Source organism: Gavia stellata, chromosome 23, assembly GCF_030936135.1.
Source record: "Gavia stellata isolate bGavSte3 chromosome 23, bGavSte3.hap2, whole genome shotgun sequence".
NCBI lineage: Eukaryota > Metazoa > Chordata > Aves > Gaviiformes > Gaviidae > Gavia > Gavia stellata.
In genome coordinates, this window is record NC_082616.1 from 12,913,705 (window position 1) to 12,933,984 (window position 20,280).

The window sequence follows — 20,280 nt, forward strand, 5'->3', positions numbered from 1 at the left end:
AGCTGGGATCTTCCTCGTATGCCTCTAAAGCTGCTGATCGATCTGCACAGCTCCCTGGACCTTGGCTTAAACTCAGCTCAGTATGTTATTTTTCAGATGCCTCTCCTGTAGCTGCCCAGCTGTTTGGCTGAGTGGTTTTTTTCCAGTCTTTTGTGTGCTTAGGGGCATCTTCCATCTCATAAATAAGGATTTTACAAGATGTAAAGCTAACCTTGTCAAAATCTCCTCATTCTCTTTTTCCGTGCAACATTTAGCAAAATCAGTACAAACTTCTGGTGTGTTAGCAGTTGTTCTGCGCATTGTATGCTTATGTGTTGGATGTGCAAGGTCTTTCATTAAACAGCAGGATATTATTAGGCATAGCATGAAAAGCCTTTATAGTCTCCCTGCCTTGTTTAAAGCGGGCCCACAAGCAGCCCGCAGCCTAAAAGGCTGCGCAATGAATCGAGCGCTGATGGCCGGTCCGCAGGCTCAGGTGGTCGTCAGCCGCAAGTTTAGCCGAGCCCTTTCAGTAATTTGTCACGCCTGGGTCTGTTCCCGCTGCGCCAGCACGTGCCAGCTCCGTGTCGGAGGGGCTGTTCGCCAGACGGCCACGCAGCCCCCGCGTCCCGCTGTTAGCGGGGCCGGCGCTCGCCCGGCCGCGCGCTCCGCACAGCCCTGGCAACAGCCGAGCGCGCCGCAGAATAAGCATCTTCATAATGAGAAGTGAATGGCATCCGTCAGTCCCTTTAGAATAGGGCCCAGGCGTGTGCCTCCTCTCCTAGGAAGTTTGGCAGCCTATTCATTAACAAGAGTCATCAGGAGTTCAGCCCATAATAGGGAGGCAGCCCCAAATGCAGGCAGGCTAATGCTTGCGCTATCAGGAATGCGTTCTCCTGGGCTTAGGGAAAAGAGAGAGAAAAACTAAGCAAATAACGCTGTCAGCAGGTGCAAACTCTGAAATGCTATGTATTGATTTTCTTTCTTCAGCCTTCCATGGGAAGTTTATAAGAAGATTTATCACATATCAATCGTCCTCTGCTAGCACGAAAAGCAAAATTCTTTTTTTTTCTTTTTTCTTTTTTACCACCATGCCTATAGGAACTTGCATACAATTAAGATGCACTTTGCTTGTTCCCTTTGAGGTAGAACACTAGACCATCATGTCCTATTTATAAGTACTGCTTTACTCTGAATTTTTTTTTTTAAAATACTGTTTCAGAGTGTTTTTGTTAATGTAATCAAAGTCACAAATGGCACTTCAATATTAATTACTAATGCTTTTCAATTTTAAATACCCTCACCTGCATTATGTTGTCACTGGTGTTATTCTCGCTGCTCCCGATTTCTAAATTGGCCTTTGCTCCCGCGTAACAGTCTTGCAGAGTTAGAATGCATTTCCCTGTAACAGAAACATAATGAGGATCTGCAAACTTTTGTTTTAAATGAGGAAACGGAGAATGAGATGTCATACTGGCTCCTGCGAGCGTTAATTCATAAAGTCATACGTGAGGTTCTTCAGCCCATTGTAGATTTGTTTCAGATGTTATCCTGTTATTGGAAGTGTATGATTCACCTTCTGAGAAAACAGAAGCTGCACACAAAAGGAAAAGATTTGCTTTCTCCGCTGTGAAAAGCTGCCGCAAGCAGGGGTCCTATTAAGACAGCTGGAAAGTTGCTTCAGCTTGTTACGCTTGTAAGTTTTATTGGTGACTGGTTTTTGATTACACATTTGAATGCTGTGTGTTCCAGGTTGCCGAGTTTTAATTAAAAGGCAATAGTCTTGATTTTAGATTGCTTTGTTGTCTGCATTATGCAGACTATAATACATGCAAGTTGTGGGGTGAATTTTTCCAATGTGCATCATTTATTTAGGAAACATAAGATTACACCTTCTAGCACCTGCCTTAAATATAAACGTCACGCTTTCAGGAATTGTGTTTATTACGGTTAATTTATTCTAAGAAGTACAGGGATCAAAAAGTATGTGGGGGTTTTTTTCCTCTGTCCTGTAGCTTGTTTCTCCAGTCTAATAATTTTTCTAGTCTGACAGGGTCATTCTAATAGGAATATCGTGTACCAGGAACTTTTCCGTAAGGCCACAGCTTGTCTGTTAAAGTTGGGTTTCAGTTTAAAAAAGCCTGCAGTCTGCAGGGTTTGTTTCTGCCCTCGGTAATTTAGCAATCTGTCGGATCTACTGAGTCACTGCTTTTCCTTCGTGAAGCTAAAAGGTATTACCCTTAATTTCAAGCCATTAAGTGTGTTCACTCCTCGTTGCTTGCGTTCAGAACTGTCAAGCAGCACTCGGCAATTTTGGTGCCCTCTTTTCCATGCCCGTGTACAACCTGGTTAGCGTTGCTGTGGATCTGAAGTGCTGGTGTTCGTGGCCGTTATGTAACAGCATTTAATTCTGCACAGACATTTCCTTAACCTGGTCATTGCAGTTATGAGGAAAGAGCTCTGTATCTCGAAGCAATAATCCAGAACCATAAAGAAGTAATGACATTTGAGGATTTTGCCGCTCAGGTCTTTTCTCCCTCTCCCAGCTACTCCCTCGGTGGAACTGGTGAGTCTCTGCATGTTATTCTTCTCTTTAGCACTAAGAAGCACTTGAGCAGCAGATGTACACCTGTTTTTTGTAGATAAATGCTTGCAAATTTAAGAAGACCATTCTTCCCCTGAATCAACTAATGAATATCAAAAGGAATGATGACATTCATTTTAATTTGTTTTGCATCAGAGCTATTCACTCTGCTCCTTTCTTCAGCTATCCCGTTAACCCCCGAATCTAGCAAGGTTAATGAACTTTCTCTCAGTAATGTGCTCTGGTTCATTCAGGAGTGTGGGTTTCTTGCTGAGCTGGGAATATGTTGTTCAAAAGCTGTGCCTGAATCGGTGCTTACTTATCGAAAAAGAGTTCCTCACAGTAGAAGCCGTTGCTACTAATGCTAAATGGGGATTATGCTGCTGAGATACCAGGGTCAGGGATTAATGCAAAAGAAATGTAAGAACGGTGTTCTGTTAGAAAACCACAGCAGTGTGCAGTATACTAACATTTCCCTTAAATATAGATGAGCAAATTTCAGGCTTCCTTCCAACACCTGGCCTGGAACCGGTTTGGGGTTTTTTTTAATATATGTATGGATATACGTACATGCGTGCATGTGTACATGTATACACACACACATTAATGCTGATCATCATTCATCAGCCCTGAATGCTGAACTCTGTGAATTTATTCCTTATGTGCCCTATCGAGATTTTAAGTTAGCATGCAGTCAGTAAGATATGAACCACTGCTTTGCTGTTTTAATTGAGTTTAAATAAACATCTCCTGAAAGGAAGCTTTGACTCTAAAATGCAGATTTCTAGTACCCTCAAGATTTGTATTTCCAGCCTCCAAAAAGTATATGGTCACCGTGTGTTGGACTGTTTAACAAAGATTCCTTAATCCCTTTTTTACACTCACAGGGTGAAACTGGCACTTTCTAATTATTCCCTGTGACTCTTTCGGATTGTTTAATAGATTATTTCAAACCTGTATAAATGTTGCAGGACATCTGCTCTATTTCTCTTTAGCCTGACTTGTTAGCAAGTATCTTCCATCTAAACTGAAAAATTGAAGGAAGAAATTAAATTTACTAAAATAAATCACTTACAAATAAAATCAGCCGTGCATCATTGTTTAACGTTACTGGCTCCAATCCTCGAGCTTTCAGAGCTTTGTTAGGAGATAAGAGGTATATGCATGTCCTTGCATTGGTCGCCAGTAGCAGCAGGCAGAAGGCTTTGGAGATAAGCAAGCTGGCAAAAGTAAAGGGGAACCGGTGCTATTTACATAATCGCGCCTCTGCTTCCTGGAGAGGCGTCAAGAAACACAGGGATGGCCTCTATTGATCTTTGTTGAACTGGAATACTAAACAACATTAGAAAAGCTTATAACTTAAAGCTTTGATTAATGTTTTCTACATTAAAAAGTAGAACAGCTGTGAATTAAATTCTTTTATACACTCTGCCAAAAGTCTGCGACAAAAAAAATTATCGGTTTCAATAGAAATGTAGATTGCATGCCCAGTGTTGTTAGCACTTTGAATCATTTATCTGTTGACATATCAGCAAATAAAAATGTAGATATATTGATATATTTCAAATGTTTTGCTCTATGCATAATTGTATTTAGTGTTCACGTTCTTCTTACAGCACACAGTGATCTTAATATATACAAATTTAGTTCGACAAGCAAGGACAGACTCATTTGATAATACTGTAGTCATACTTTCTAAAGTCTGTGATAAATTTTTGTATGCCAAAAATCTTTAAAATGTTTCCTAATAATGTTTCTGCTTAAGTTTTTCAGAACACTGTTAAATCATTAGTACCTGAATGAGTTTTTATGATTTCATGATTTTTTTTTTTTTTTTAAGAGTAAAACCTGCCACAGTCAGGTCCTGATTTCGGACTTCTGAATGTCAGAATTTATTTCATGCTCACAAAGAAACTGGAGGCCGGTCATGACTTCTGGCATCAAAATCTTTGCTTCAGAGAATCTCCTCATGTTACCTACTGATTTATTTGCATATTTAGTCAAATATTACTGAGAGCTGTGTCAGTCGTTGCCATTAGGATGTCTTTTCCATCAAATGCCATCCTGGCAATCAGCAAGGACCCTGAATGTAAACCTCGCAACTCAGCCGCTGTTGCCAGCTGCAGGCGGCGGTAGCCGCTGCTCGGGCGAGTCCCCATCCCACGAGCAGGGAGCAGTGTGCGGAGCTGCATACGGATCATGAGCATCTGCCTCAGCCTTGCCTATTTCCGTGTTTATCATGCTTTAGGTTGGCAAGGTACTACAAATGTACCAGCAGCGTCTGGAAATAAATAAAGGACCAGCTCAGGTGCAATTTGACTAAGTTTGCAGCCATCTATTCACCCCTGTTAATGATAGAAAGGGATGAAAAAGTATTCTGGAGCCGCCAGTTCCCCTGTCGGCATGGGCACAGCTGGGGGCAAGCAGGACGGTCTCAGGCTGTGAACAGCGGCAGCTCTGCGCTTTCCAGCGTGCAGCCTGTCCCCCCATGCCATGGGCAGTTAGACCTCCTCCAAGCTTAGATTCACCTGTCCTATGCCTGCAAAATGGGCTGTCTGCCGCTTAAGAAATATGGATGGCATTTTTCTTCGTGTAAAAGGGGAATTTCTACTCTGAAACAGAAAAAATGAATCACAGAGCAATAAATGTATAGAGCTGACACAGGTCTGTGTTTCCCCTTCTCAAGTAACAAGCCAGCTGATACTACTAACCCTGCCTAGCTTAAACGTTCAGGTAAATTTAAGATTAATTCTCCTCTGATCTTACTCTTAATACCACCTAACTGTGATCCTGTCATTGCTGTGTATACATGTGCACAATAGAAAGGGTCAATAAGTAAGTATGCTTTTTATTAAAATTAAGGTTGTTTTTAGTAGTTAACACAGTATAAGAAGCAAATCAAGACCATTAAATTAATCGAATATGTAGCTGTTAATGACACACATTATTGGTGTATTATTAACTATGATCTGTTTATTTGAATTAAATGTGTTTATGTTTTCTGATACTGCCTCTAGGGATGCTTCCCCTAGATTCAGATGGGATGTGGGTTTCTTGAAGTATGCCCTGGCTTAGTCTCCCATATCACAAATAGTCTTGCAGGTGCTACACTTTATGCACGAAAATCATCCAGTTGACCTCTTTTGCTGTTTTCAGAAGTAGAGCCTTAAACTCCCTCTATGTATCATAGGTAGCCCTGTCTATCTTAAACGTTGAAAATGCAGCCTGGTAGGCAGAATGGACATCCCTGAACTCATTTAGGGGATGTGCAGATTAGGAACAAAAGATGAGAATACGGTCCTTTGTTGTTAAACTGGTACATTACATGCTGTATTTTAATTAGGCTGGGTATGAGAGTCAGCCCAGGAAATCCTCAGTAATCCAACACTATTGAATTATTCTTATCCTTTCCCTCTGCAGATTTCCCTCGTTTTAGAGGATGGGGTTTTAAGCTGCTATCTTTTTCTGTTCTTGCTCCCTCAGCCAAACAGAAACAGAGTTGTTCAACAAAATACTTGTGTGTTCTTTAAAAAAATCATAAAAATGAAACAGGCACAAACAGATACAAAAGCGTTCCAACTTTAATTACCTCTGCTGACTAAAAAGCGCTTGTTGGGTTTTTTTTTTCATTTAAGATGAGAAGCCAGAATCGTGTTAACCCTTAGAAAATGGCAGCAGTCGGATATTCTGGAAAGGAAAAGAGATAACTTTTCCACCAGAGAAAGATTTGTATCTGAGGGTTTTATACCTACAAGGGGAGATTTCTACTTTTCAAGAGAACCTAGAAACCCGCTTTTCAGCAGCATAGACTTGCAGTTAGTGCTTCAAAGGGTTAATTGAAATGGGCACACTTGACTGCTGAGAGGACTGATCTAATCACTGCCATATCCAAGTGCATCTGTTCACCATGAGGTCATTCTTGTGCATGCTAATGATTTGGAAAATAAAGCATAATGCTTGACGTTATCAGAAAGGATATAGTGTAAATCTTTGCTTTTTTAGTTCTAATAGCTATTGTGGAATGAAACAGCAGGCAAAAGCATCTCGGATTATTGCTTTCCATTTTAATTTTTTTAAGGCATTGTTTTCAGTGGAGTGTCAGGAAAACTGTGCTGGAAAACTCTGACATGTGGTATCTGTTGATAAATGGATTCTTTAATGAATATTATAGCATTGCCCAGGAGCAACACTTGAGTTGAGGAACTATAGACGTTTTCAGCATTCCGTGGTTTTAAAGCCTTGGAAGCCGTGCCTGCTTATTTACATAAAACTGAGATTTTGCAGCCTTTTTGTTGGAAAGGTGACACATGCTTTTCTTTTGTCTCCGGACTTTTACATGCATAAATTTCTTGTAGAAAATACTTGGATGTACAGCAAACAAGATATGGTTTATTTTAAAACACTTTTTGCTAGGTGCTCAGCTTTATCTTTCCCAGTTTAAAGCAAAAAGAATATTTCAAATGGCCATGTAATTTAAAAATATTTTTTTGACAGAAACAAAACAAAACCTGGCGAAACTGTAGTCTTAAATAGCCTTAATATTCTTTTTAATGCTAACTGAGCAATGATTCCTTTTCGTTTTGTTTGGTTTGGTTTTTCTGGGGTTTTTTTTACTTCTTTGTGTGTTTTCCTTGAAAATCTGTAGAATGTTTTTTCAGTTCTGTGTACTAGGTGGAATAAAAGTTTCTCCAGGTTCTGTATAATATTTTTGCATATTTTTAGGGAAGCTGGGTGGAGCCGAATATTAAAAAAATACACGTCTGAAAATGAGTAGCTGTGCCATGATACTACAGCGTACGCAGCACATGCCAGGTGTTGGGTTTGAGTAAGATGACAGTGTTGCCTGAAACTGAAAAATTAGTTTCTAGTAACTGGAACTTAGAAAATTCCAGACTACCCGGGCAGCTAGGAGCCACTGCTCAGCTGTTTCTACTGCGAGAAGAGGCGGTGCTGAAACCATCTGGCAATTGTTACCAGCCGGACCAGCATGCTGCTGTGGAGCTACATGCGGCACCTCGACACGGGCTTGAACCTCCATGCTAAATCCTTCCTTTTCCAGTACAGGCGTTGCCCTTAAATGTGGAAAGACGCACAAGAAGTTAAGTCATTAGTACAGAGCTCGTTACGAGGTCTGCATGAACTTAGTTCTCAGTAGGTGAGAAGGAAAGTGTGCAATCATAAGTGCCAGACGTTGCAATTGTAGAGGTTGTCCAGGCAGTAAACAAAGAGGAAAAGCTTAGGGAGGTGGAGCAGAGGAGTGGGAAGAATTACCAAAGGAGGCAGGACTCAAGGTGTTTCTTTCCACCTTCCCCGACCTCCTTCCCTGTAAAGAGTATTCAGAAGGAGGTGCAGGGTCCTGGCCTGCTTCCCCTCTCTATTTAATCCCCGTAGTTCTTACAGCTGATCTTCAGCAAATGAGAGCATCTTTCACTGCTGGGTTAGTGGCCTGTCCCACCCGGCTGCTCGGGCTGCCTTTGGGGGGGATCCTGAAGCTGCACAAGCAGATTCAGGAGGTACTCCTTACTGCTGTGGTCTTGGTTATCGGTGATCCGTGTGTGGCTTTCCTGCCTCTCTTCCACAGAGCTACCGCCTGCCTGGATTTTCTCACCACCGCAGGAACGCGCAGTGCTCGTCAATGGAACACCGCGCTGGGGCAGCTTTCAGCACTGTGCTGTCGCGTGCACATAACTCCTAACTTGTACTCGTCGGCAGAAATGGCAGTTTCGTAACCACCTCCGTCACTGCCAGCCTCAAAACCCTTGGCTCAGAAATACAGAGGTCTCCCATCACTATGTTCCTTCCATGGTAGCTACCAGTTCGCCTAAGAAGTCGCTGTGGCTCTGTCTGCATCTCAGCATCCTGAAGAGACAAGAGCCCAGTGGCGGATGGTCCTTTCCTGCTTGGTGAAATTGTCTTCTTGGCCCATGGTGGCTGCTTGATAGCAGAGAACGAAAAGGTGCCAAATGAAGTTTTCAATTGAATCAAGTATAATTACCTGATTTAATGAAGGAGGAAAGTCAGGATGTTCTGCAGAAACCCAAAATTTACCCTTCCTCTCCAGAGATGCCTTTCAGTGAGACACACAGAATAAACCCGTTTCATATTTACATCCTTCCTTCCTTTGCACTTAGGGAAACCCATGTGAGCATATTCAAATAACATGACACAGCAATTCTGATCCACTTTCTGGATCTTTTAATGGCAAAACTGAGAAATCACAATGATTTCTATGACGACACATGGATGCTATAAACAAAATCATAATTTTGCTGAATGATGAAGCAATGACCGAGTGGAAGTGCATCCCTCCTTGCATAGGAGAACTTGTTCAACACTAGAAATCAGAAACACCTTTTTTCCTCTTTTGGACTCAAGCAGTGAGTGAAAAATCTTTCCCCGGCTGTGGTGTCTTCCTTAATTCATTGATCGACTCATACATTTAGCAGTCTGAAGAGTTTGAACACCTTGCTGGTAGTTACATACGAAGGAAAAAAAGGAAGCTCCTGCATCCTCAGTACACCATGGGACTGCTCCCATGTCTTGGTCAGGCACTTCATGTTTTTAAAAAGTCGAAGGTTATGCATGTTGACAGTATGATAGTTTGCATTTTTTCATGAAAGAGAAGCACTTTCTTGAATTAGTAAAATTCTTAGCATCCCTGGAAAGGTTAGAAATGGTCTGTTGTTAAACAGGGCAAAGTCATAGTAAATGCCATGAACTCTCTACCCCCTATAGCTCCTTTGACTTGAACAGTCTGATGTAAATTTACGCCAGGACGACCAGGCCTGGTTCAGAAGTGTACAAATCTGTGCAGAATGGTAAGGAAGTTGCATCGTTACTTTGCAGCTCCCTGCAAAGCAGTTGCAGACTGCTTTGGGTGCCAGGGCAGTTTTTCCCTTTGCCCGCCGCCTCTGAGGGTGTGCAGCCTGGACCTGTCCCCCGAAGCTGTGTAGGTGCTGGGGTTGCTTCTCCCTCAAGCCCGGCATAACCTCAGGATCTACAGTGGAGAGCGTGCGAGAGCAACATCAGGGCTCTCAGCCTGGGCCCTTTCTTTTTTCCGTTTAATTGATTGTCTCAGAGGGAGCTCTCCCAGCTACGGTCTCTGGGAGAGGCGATGGCAAGGGAGGGCTTCCTCCCTAGCAATCAGCGCTGGGATGGGAAAAAATATTAGCTTGACGGGCCTCTCTCTTCTGCTGGGTGACAGCTCCAGCTGCTCAAGCTGTCAGCTCTCGAGAAAGCTCCAGGCAATGTGGCCCCTTTGCATTTTTCCTCTGCACTGACACACGTCAGCCCTGCAGCCGTGGTGGAGGAGAGAGCCCCCGTGCAGTGCCGTCCTGCCGCAGGCTGCTGGCACCCGGGCGGGAGGCTTCGGGCGCTGGTTTGAGGCTGCACTACGTGTTCTATGCCTGCATGCAAAGGAGAAATAACCACTAACACTTGCTGTGGTCCCTCTGGCTGGCTGACCAGTGCAGAACTAATTAGTGGCTGCTCCAAGTCACGACTAATTAGAACTTTGATGTGTACATTTAGGGATTATTTTCAAATGTCTGAAACAACCAAGGCTGGGTACCTAATGGTGTCAAGCACTCATCACCTGTGCTGGGAGCTGTGAGTGCTTTTTTTAGGGTTGTTTCTGCCCTTGATTAACCTGTAGTTTCAGATTCTTCTTACTGTTTGAGTTACAGCTTTTCAAGATACTACTTTTTTTATTTTTCGTAACCAAACCACAGTGGAGCAAACCTCCTCATTCACCAGTGTTTCGGCTGTTGCAGCACCTCACTTAGTCAGCGGAAGCAGGTGCAAAAACTGCCCTTGACTTCTGCTGGCCCTGCAAGCACAGCCTGACCTCCCGGGGCTGGCTCTCCAGCGCAGCAGGGCTGAGCTGGCCCCCCCACGCCTTCCAAAGAGCAGCCTGCATCCCCCTGAGGCTGTGGTGCTGTTGCAGGCTTGGGACAGTCAGCTCGAATGTCCTTCTTTCTCCTGCAGCATTTTCGTGGGTTTGGGGGGAAAAGGGGCTGTGTAAATTCAGCTGATAGAAAGAATCTCCAAATATAACTGACGAGTGACATTTCGTGCCGTTGCCTGGCTGCCAGCCTTTGGTGGCTTCCAGCCAGAACACCCGCCTGTTTTTCCAGGGGATCCCCTCTGTTGCTGCTGAGGTCGAACTACATAGCCTTTGGGGTTTGCTCGAAGACGTAAGATAAATGAAAGATCTCAATGCAGCTTTAGAACAGCTGTCACTCGTAACAAAGTATGAAATATTTTAACAGCTCATACCAAACACGACAAGTCACCAAAGGGCCATGTGGTGTAAGTGCAGTTCCAATAATCTGATGGCCTGCATCCTTAAATGTAGTTTGTTGCTGTATCTGCATTTCAGACCATTGGCATTTGAACATGTGTGGTTTTGCATGAACACAGCCACTGCTTTTTTTAATGATAATTTCTTCAAAACACACTCCCCTGAACACGGAGGCTCAGGATGCTGCTTATATTGTATTTTCAGCCATGTCCTTGTGAGTGGAAAGCAGAGCATGTCAAAATGCTAAGCGGATTTACTGCTATGATTCTCTCTGGAATTTTATTACCTTCACATTTACTGGGAAAGAAAACAAAGATTTCCACGGACCTGTCATGGCTGATAGGTTAAGGGAGGGGGGGGGGGATAGGTCACGGCCTGTGTGAAAACTTTATGGGTCTTCTCAAGTATAAAGCTTCAAAATCCTTAATGATCACGCATGTTCTTCTAATCCATTTTTACATACTTGGCTTATACATTAAGACCCACCTTTCTTGTCTTTTTCTCATACGATAGAAATGTGTACCGAGTAAGAGCGATAGCCTTGTGCCTAGTTTGTCCCACCAGTTTTTTTGGTTTCGGTTTTCTGCATCTGGTGGCCCTGAGGAGGGTTCAGCCAGTTTTGGTGAGGAGTTGGATGCCCCTGTAGTTCAGCTGCACGACGACAGCACTGTATTGCTCTTGTCCTGGCAGAGGTCCTGCCTGTTTTCTCCATGGGAAGTCCGAGAAGGTGTTTCACCATCATCGGCACCAATGTTGCTGTGCTTGAGTATATGCTGAAGAGTGGGGAGAGGGAGTTATTTTGCTTTCAGGAGTGTTCATCTGCTTCACAAGGAGAAAAGAAATTGCTAAGAGATCGTTTTTTCCTAGAGCACTTGCCCTGGTGGTGTATGAGAAACCAGAGTTGTTCTGTTCAGTAGATTTAAAATAATCTATCTATCTCTAGCTTTCCAAAAGATAACTCTTCATTTAAAGTGTTTTTTTATTTGTATTACTAACTGAATTTTTAATCCTTGCCTGCAAGGAACATATTTTAAAAACTTAAGCCTTCATCACCGTAAAGCATTTGTACCTGTAAGAGATGTCATCAGATGACGGTCTGATGTATCGATCTGTCATTCACATGCATCTTATTTGCGTGCAGGGGTATGACTGCCCGTGATGTGGTTTTGCACATACAAGTGACTTTCCATTTGTGGGAAGTTTACGTGGCCCAATGATATGTATGTTGTTTGCTTTCTGTTTCTTTTTAACCTGCCTACAGTGTAATAGTGGTTTAGGTCTCTGTGAAGCCTCAAATTTTACCCAGTTTAAAATTGTATGACCACTAACAGTGTCGGGAGTGTAGCTGAAGTAAGAGGCTGCTGAAGTCCCACAATACCCCATTGGCAAGGTTGGCAAAAGTTGAAGGGAGATGCTCATTTGTTCCAGTTTTTGCCAACATTTCCTCCCTCTATTTTTTCAGTCAGCAGGGGCAAGGAAAAAGCCTGTGGGTACCCATTTCTGTCCAGGTCCTTAAGGGTACTGAGGTGGACTTTCTATCGTGAGTTGCCCTTACAACTGATGCCCACCGTGTGCCGAGTTTGCCGTGGTGCGCATGGCCGGTTTGCGCTGTGCTGGGCGCCTGCGAGCAGCCGGCCTGACCTTCACGCGAGTGCGACGGGTGTGCTGTTCCTGTATTTATATGATTTTGTGTTCTCTCCCTTTAGATTAGAATATGTAATGGTCTCGTTACGGTAATTGCCGCAGGTAAGAGCGATGCTTCCCGCAGGCCCCGCTGCTGCTGGCGTTGTGCTCCATCACTAACAGCTCTCCTCCTCCACCTCCTCCTTTTCCTCCTCCTGTGCTCAGCGCGCGGCCGTGGCGGCTCTGGGGCTCTCGGGGTCTGTCTCTGCCTGTCCCTGTCGCCACCACCCCATCTCCTCCCACTCCCTGCACACCAAGCCCTGAGGGGTGCCTGCTGCCCGCCTGCCTGCCCAGGCGCCTGCTGCTCCCTCCGGCTGCTGCTGTGCGCAGCCAGCGCCGGCACCTGCCGCGGTGGGAAGCATTTTGGTCATGGCTGGGCCTCTTTGCCTGTGTGTTTGCGGCCGGGGCACCACGGGACGGGATCGGGGGCAGGACAGCCACCGGCAATATGCTGGATGCAGCCCCACCGGTGGCGAGCATCGGCGGAAGCTGCATGGCATCACCTCGGTGGCAGTGCTCGCCCAGAAACCAGCGTGACTTGCAGGAAAGAGTTGCTGTGCAGCTTTTGGTGGGTTTTTTCCCCCTTTCTGCAAATTTCACATGTTTGGCTGAGTTGTAAATTTTAAGCACTCCGCTGGTCCACCTGTGTGTCAGAAACTAGTACTTTTTTATTTACCTGACCATTGTGGAGCTGCTGCTTGGTTTTTGCAACTTACAATTTCACATTGCCTACGCACCCTCAGAAACAAACACGGCAAGAGAGGAAAAATGCCCTCCTCCATATCGCTGCAAAAAGAAAAAGAACTAAGTCTCTGATGAGCATCTGAACATCAACACAAATATGACGCTGATTTTCCCGGGCACGTGCTGGCGGGTGTGCACAGCCCGGCTTCTCTCCCTAGCGCAGCTGAGTGAGCGGGGCCTCGGCTCTGAACAAAGTTGCAGGCTCCCCTTGCAAGACGGCCAAGTAATTAGAGTTCGTGCCAGACAGCTTGCAAGTGGAATTATAATATTTGTATGAAAGCCTTTATCTTTTGTGGTTATTACTTGCTCACTCTGCAGCTGCTGTCTCCCTATCAATCAAGGCGGTTTCGGGGGAGCTTCAAGGCTGATTGCATAGCTAAGGACTCGCCAGAAGAAAGTTTGGACTGAAGGAATGTGCCGGCTCCCGAGGCGGGTGGATGCTGCGGGTGCTCCCGGAGCGAGGTGTGCCTCGCCCGCACCCCCGCCTGCCACAGCCGCCCCGCTTTTCATATGCGCAGGCGATGCATTGTTCAGCGCTTGCATGAATATTGCTTGAGCTTGTCCATTTGGTGAAAACTGTATTATTTTGACCATCTGCCATTCTGCTTAACTGCAGGAATGTAAAGTACGGCACCTCCCTCATAGCCCTTCCCTCCCCCACGCTGTTCTCCCCACGAACAGCACCGCAGGTTTTGTTTTTAATCCAAAACTGACAGCTCCACATTTTTCACAGAAAATGCCTTTGCACGCTAAGTCACATTTTTCACCTTTTTTTAATGCGATATTTCCCCTTCAGTCAATTGTCTTGAAGTATAAATCTGGTAAGTAAAGATTGTCTTTGAAATGCAAACGCCGGTTTGCAAACTGGCTGAGGGATTTCAAAGGAGCAAGAGGTACTTTGGGTTTAGCTGTGACCAGACCTCAGCATTGTTCCCTTCCCTGCTTTGAGTCATTAAAATATCTAGAGTTAGCTGAAGCAAGAGGACAAAGTTTTAACCCTTGTAGTGAGGAAAAAGAACACGATGCTGCCTGTGCCCCACAAACTCCACGGAGTTCCCGAGCATTATTCCCGAGAAGTAACAGCAAACTGTTAAAACGCACAGAGTGGGGCTGCTGCAACTCCTAGTGATGGGGTGAGATAGACTGTAGTGTTTGGCATGAGGTGTAAAATACCCCGAATCATTCGAGCCGCGTGTTGAAAACGCAACTGAGTCAACTTGGGTCTTTGTCCTTAGAAGGTGGATCGAGTCCCAGGCGCTTTCCTGCCTGCAGAGCCCTGCAGCTGAGGCCTTGCCCACAGATGTCCTGTCTGCCTTGCTAAACCATCAGCGATTTCCCAACATGTTTCACAAGGGCAAGGCTCGCCCTGGTCATGAGCGAGGTTGTCTCTGCTCACCACTGCCCGGTGGGCAGCTCAACCATCGGCAGCTTCAGCCAAGGCACTGGCAGCATTTTGGTGCATTTTCTGCATGTTTGAGACTCACCTGGGCTAATAAAGTTGAAGGGAGTATTAAAGATAGCCCTGTAATCTTCAATCACATACACTAACAGCAAATAAAGGCGCAGCCTGAAAATACAGGTTATTGTTGAATTGGAAATAGGTTTGTGCTGCGAAACACAACCATCAGTCTAGAGGTCACAGGTGGTCGCACGGCTGCTGAGACGGGCCTTGACTTTCGGTGTGGGCACGGAGCCTTCCCCCGTTCTCTCTCGCAAGCACCTGGGTGCGAGGCTGTTCCTCCATCCCACCTCTAATAAAAACCTTTGTGTTAAGAATTAGAGGGAGAATTATAACGTGGTTTAAAAATACTGTTCCCTAAGGGAGGTGATGAAATGACATTCACGCTGGGAAATGCCTTGGGACAGGTCCGAACCCCAGCAGCAAGAGCAGGGCTGGGTTGCAGCATGCCTCTTTGTATTCCTCAGAGCACCATTACAGTCGCACAGGGGAGAGGAAGGAGTTGCACGCACACACACCTCAGTTTATTCATTTACTTCTTAGTTTAATAGCTGTATCCTCATCCATTCTCATTCAGACAACCTATTTAGTCCTGGCCTCTAGTCGTAATTGCTTGTGGGGAGTAATTGAGATGTAACTTAATGTTGTTGAACAACAAAGAGTAAACACACGTAGACACCACTACAGCCATCCAGGTTCCCCAGCCCACAAACAAGTTCTTGAATGGTGGCCATGAGTGCACCAATAATGATGGGTACTTGGTGTCCTGTTTTAGTAGTGCAATTAGAAAAAATTGGGATTCTTTGTGGGTTTTTATCAGAGGCTAAGACGCCTTCCAGGCAGAGCTTCACGAAAGCATTCACACTATGGAAACTCGTTTCCAGCTCTCTGTAGTAGATTAAATACAGAAGAGCCGTTTAGTGACACACAGCAAAAAATAATTTTATATAACAGACACTTGAAAGAAACATTTTTCAAGTTCCATTATGTGGGTTTTGTTGGAGCTTTGAGTGAGCAGGATCAGTGCATCCGCTCCCCTGGCGCGGGGCCGCTGCAGTACCTCACAGCACCGGGCTGCAGGCGGCTGCTGGAGCCGTCGGCGCTGGCAGGGTCTGTGCGAACCGGCATGCCTGTTCCGAAAGGGGCTGCTGCTGGTGGGGCTCATACGCGCTCGCCTGGGCGCTGCTGACTGCTCGCAGCCCAGCCACTCCTCGCTTTTTCTGGAAGCTGCCAAAAAGAAATTCCTTATTTCTCCAGGAAAGCACGGTATGGCGGTTCCTCAGCTGCCTGGGCCAAATTTCTACTACGAATGTCACGTTCACCTGAGTGATACCCAAGATTAATTTGGAAGAGGCGGTGGAGAGGGGTTGTGTTTTGCCAAGCAGTTACTCTGATGCAAAGACAGGCAGGTTGTTTCTTTCCTTACATTAATTTTTCTCTGCCCGTTCTGTTTTCCAGGCTGCCTCACCACAAGTGCGAGCGCTGACCTTACTGTCACCGTAGGAATAGAGTTAGCAGACCAGACCTCGCCCACGTTACCACGTGCCTCCAAGAGCAGAGTCTCTGGGAAGCTTCGCCGCTCAGCCAGTGCTCTCAGCAAGTCTTCCAACTGAGGTGCTGCGGGAGCAGAACTCCAGCCGAGGAAACCCAAGAGACCTTAAAATGGATAAATTATTTACTGCATCTACAGAACTTACCTTTTGGATGAGCACGTGTTGAAGGGGACGGGCAAGGGGTTTGCTCTGTAAAATTGCAGTTCTCGTATTCAGACAGACACGGCCGATGATCAGGTATCACCTGCATTATCATCACGCATTTCACTCGATCATTTCCGTCACAAAGAGAACGAAGGCGATGGGAGCTCTCACTACTGGTGTGGCATTGGGCTGATGGCAGCATGCACTTCTCCCCAAGCACTTGTGCACAAGTACTGGTGTCGCAGCAAGAGGACACAAACCAGTACTGAAAACAGTTATTTATTGTAACTTTAGAGCATTGCTGTTAGTCATTCCGGTCAACACTTAATTGTGTATTAGGGAATTTTGTCTAAATACAGGTTTTCATATGACTAGCCATGTAACAAATGCTCCTCTCCTTTGAGTGATGGAGGGACTTTCCAGTCTGTGTTCAGCCTCTGCTCCCTTTCTGTTGTCTGTGGTCATCCAGTGCCCATTTTGTGCATGTAGCTAAGAATTAATAATCATCAGAGGTAATTTACCTAAAATTCAGGAGGGTACTGCCAATTTCACAAAGTGGCAGCACTTGCATTAAAATCTGTTCAATTACGGTATCGTGTTCAAGGTGATACGTCACTACCTGTTGTGTAAAACCCTGAAGCCGAAGATGCTCCAGCCACCGCTCAGGTGTGCCCGGTCCGGCAGAGCAGAGGACCAGGCTCCTCTCCTTGGTGCCCATCAGGTGCCCGCCTGCGGTACAGGTGTGATTACGGGGGTGGCAGCATCCAGCGCAGGCGTGAGGTTCCGGTGAGCAGCTATTGCGCCAGCTGGGTTCAACCATTTACCTTCACATCTTTGCACGTATTTTATACAGGTGCCCTCTTTCTCAGCACTGGCTTTGGCTTTGGGATTGCTGTGTTGTTTGCAATAGTGCATGCAATGGCTGTGACTGTGAACTACTCACTAGAAAAATAAAAATAACCAAATTCCTTTTTGAAGAGCAAGTGCCACACATTTGCCACAACTTCTCACCATGGTTTGAATAATTAGACAGTACACCTTTTAGGTAACCACCTCACCTTGTCACAACATCAGGGCAGTAGTCTGCAACCTGAAGCATCTCTAGTTAGAATAAAATAAATTTGAAGGCTTTCGAGGATGTGCAGCGTCCCCCTGGCACTTTGTGTAGTAAGCAAACCCTATATTTTCAATAGGAAATGTATTTCAGACGTATCATAGATTTCTAGGGGTGATAGCTTTTTATAGCTAAAACCCCCTGTATTATGAAAACAAAAGGAATCTGAGAGACATCCTGCAACCCCTCGGTGTGAACAAGGACGGCCAGACCGAAGGCAGAAATCTGTTGATGCCCCACCGTGACAGGACTTGTGAGACACACCACGCGCAGCAGAACGTGCGCCTCCGCCTAATGACTGCTGCGGCACGCGCCGGCGGCTGACGCTGGGGCTGGGCACCACATTCAGCCGGGGCTTCCCTGGCCCTCCTGGCGTGCGTGGATGAGGAGATGGCTGTAAAGCAAATATTATTGTGTTAACTTCATTTTGTTGATGTTTTGAACATCAGTGTCTGCCCGTTCTCAAGCATTGTGTCAGACCCCTCCAGCCCTCCTAACCCTCCTCAGGTCTGGGGCGTTACTGCTTTTTGTTCGGTTTTTGTTTGGTTTGCTACTTGGCATTCAAATGCACACCTCTAAACTGAATGTGATATGGTTTAAGTGAAGGGGATTTGTTTTTGGTGAAGCAAAATGCACCATTGGGCCACCATTTTTTTTGCACTTCTACATAGGTGTTAATGTGAACATTTGTCTGCGTGTCAGCGTCCAGCCCTGTGACTTCCCTGTAAATACGGGATAGTACTTTATAAACGTTGCCAGTAACACTGAGGTAGCTCGACACTTCGCTGTGGGCTCTGTGGAGCGGGTTACCTGGTCCAAGGGGCAGCCAGCTCAGCCCAAGGTGCCGCCCTCACTGCTCAGAGCCCGAGCTGGAGCTGGTGGTGCTGAGCATGAAGCTGGCTGGCACCCCGGGACACGGGTAACGGAGCTGTCCTGCTGGGAAGGAGCCTCGTTTGCTAAGGGTTGATTTTCTGTTGATTTTCAAAACCTGCCATTTTGATTTTCTGCCTCACGTTTTGGTTTGGCTTTCTACTGATTGTGTGTCAGTAGAGGAAATTAGAAAATAGAAGAAAATTAAGTGTATTTTAATATATTTTATTTTCAGGACTGGATAGGGGAGGCTGTCTTGTTCTTAGTTATCAAATAAATGGTTTGAAATAATTTCAGAGGCATTCTTCTGAATGAAAGGAGACTTTTCTCGTTGGAGCAATATGCATCTTTAATTCAGGGAAGAATTAAAACACCGATGCAAATAGTATTTTCCTGACGTCAAAAACCTAAAAATATTAATTTGTAAAAATTCAACCGCGGTTTTGTACTATGAACTGGATAACAAAGCTGTTCTGTTAGCCCTCACAAACTTAATAAATCTTAGCTCACAACAAAATCCTTAGAAGAGCATTAAGAAGGTATGTATCCGCGCGGGGTGTGCAGCGTCTGGGAGGCAGGAGGTGCGGTGGCTGGGCAGGCGCTCTGCCTTCCGACCATCCAGGTGACACCGGTGGCTGCTCCCAGCCGGCTCTTGGCCGCGCGCTGTCTCTGGCTGGTGGTGCCTGGGCCCGAGCAGCCAGAGCCGCTGGGAAGGTTCAAGCTGTTGCAAGCGTCATGGTTTTGCAGGTCTGGTTCAAATGCGGTGGGGACCTTTGTGTTAGAGCTGGCGTATGCGAAGCGGTAATGCAGTGTCATTGGTGCCGATTCTGCCTTCCCACAGCACGCGCTGCACTGCGCTGCGAGCCGCGGCCACAGAAACAGCTGCCCGGTGCGTAACCAGCAACATCTTTTCCAGACTCAAGTTCTGTTTGGCAAAACTTTCAAGTGTTAATACTGCGCCATGACTGAAACAAAGGCACCCTACAAAGTCAGTCACACCTTGTATTCGCCTGATTGTATTCTTAATTTGGGGGGGGCCCCTACGGTCTCAGCAAGGCTGTTTGCAACCCCCCGGCTCCCAGCTGCCCCCGGGGGGTGGGTACTGCCTGCACACGCCAGCCATGCCCGCTCTGCGGGGCGACAGGGACGGTCTCGCCCTCGCCAGGACACGCTGCCGCCGACTGTGGGCTAAAAGGGAAAGAATGAACCATTTTGTTGGGCTGAATTCTGCCACGCTACTACAGAAAATTGCTTTTGTATGTCGGAAGAACAGCTTGAGGGCAAAGTAAGAGGATTTTAACCTCTTCTTCTAAAGAATAAAAGTTGGTTGCAGAATTGTGGTTTTATAAAAGCATCTTTACCTTTGTCACCGTTCATAAGGGCAGTCCACCTGAAAAAGATGCAGTAAAAGCTTATTAAGGTTTGCAAGTGTTCCAGCCCACATGTCACAGGCGCATTCCCGCAGTGAGCAGCACCGACCAAGTGGGCTGGGGCCGTTCCACCGCACACCACCAGACTCATCCCTCATGGGAAGCTCTGCTCCACGCACGTGCTTACAGAGTGAGCCTCTGCTAAGCAAGGTACTGCTGGCCCAAAAATAGCTCTCCTGTCTCATCTCTTGGCTACAGACTGTTCTTTTTTTATTTGGGGTTTGTTTTTTTGTCCTGTCCCCCCACCATGAAGAGTCCTTTGTTCTTGAATGCCGGCAGCACTGCCATCAGAGGGGCTTCTGAGCTCACACTTAGGAGCCTTCATTACAGCACTCAGGCGGCAAGAGCACATATATTTGATCAATATTTTCAAAGCACCGGCCCTTCGGCCAAGTGTGGAAGCGGCCCCTCCGGAGAG

The 20,280-nt window shown here is 45.8% G+C and overlaps 1 protein-coding gene across 1 annotated transcript in view; it reads left to right on the top strand.

Moving 5' to 3' along the window:
* The window catches only part of RALGAPA2 (Ral GTPase activating protein catalytic subunit alpha 2), a 132,924-nt gene extending 115,643 nt beyond the window's left edge, over window positions 1-17,281 (top strand). The window contains exons 38-39 of the mRNA XM_059828587.1: window positions 2,424-2,545; window positions 16,210-17,281. Of these exons, the coding sequence (XP_059684570.1) occupies window positions 2,424-2,545; window positions 16,210-16,364 (277 nt within the window). The 3' untranslated portion in view covers window positions 16,365-17,281. The remainder of the gene's footprint in view (window positions 1-2,423; window positions 2,546-16,209) is intronic.
* Window positions 17,282-20,280: the final 2,999 nt, after the last annotated feature.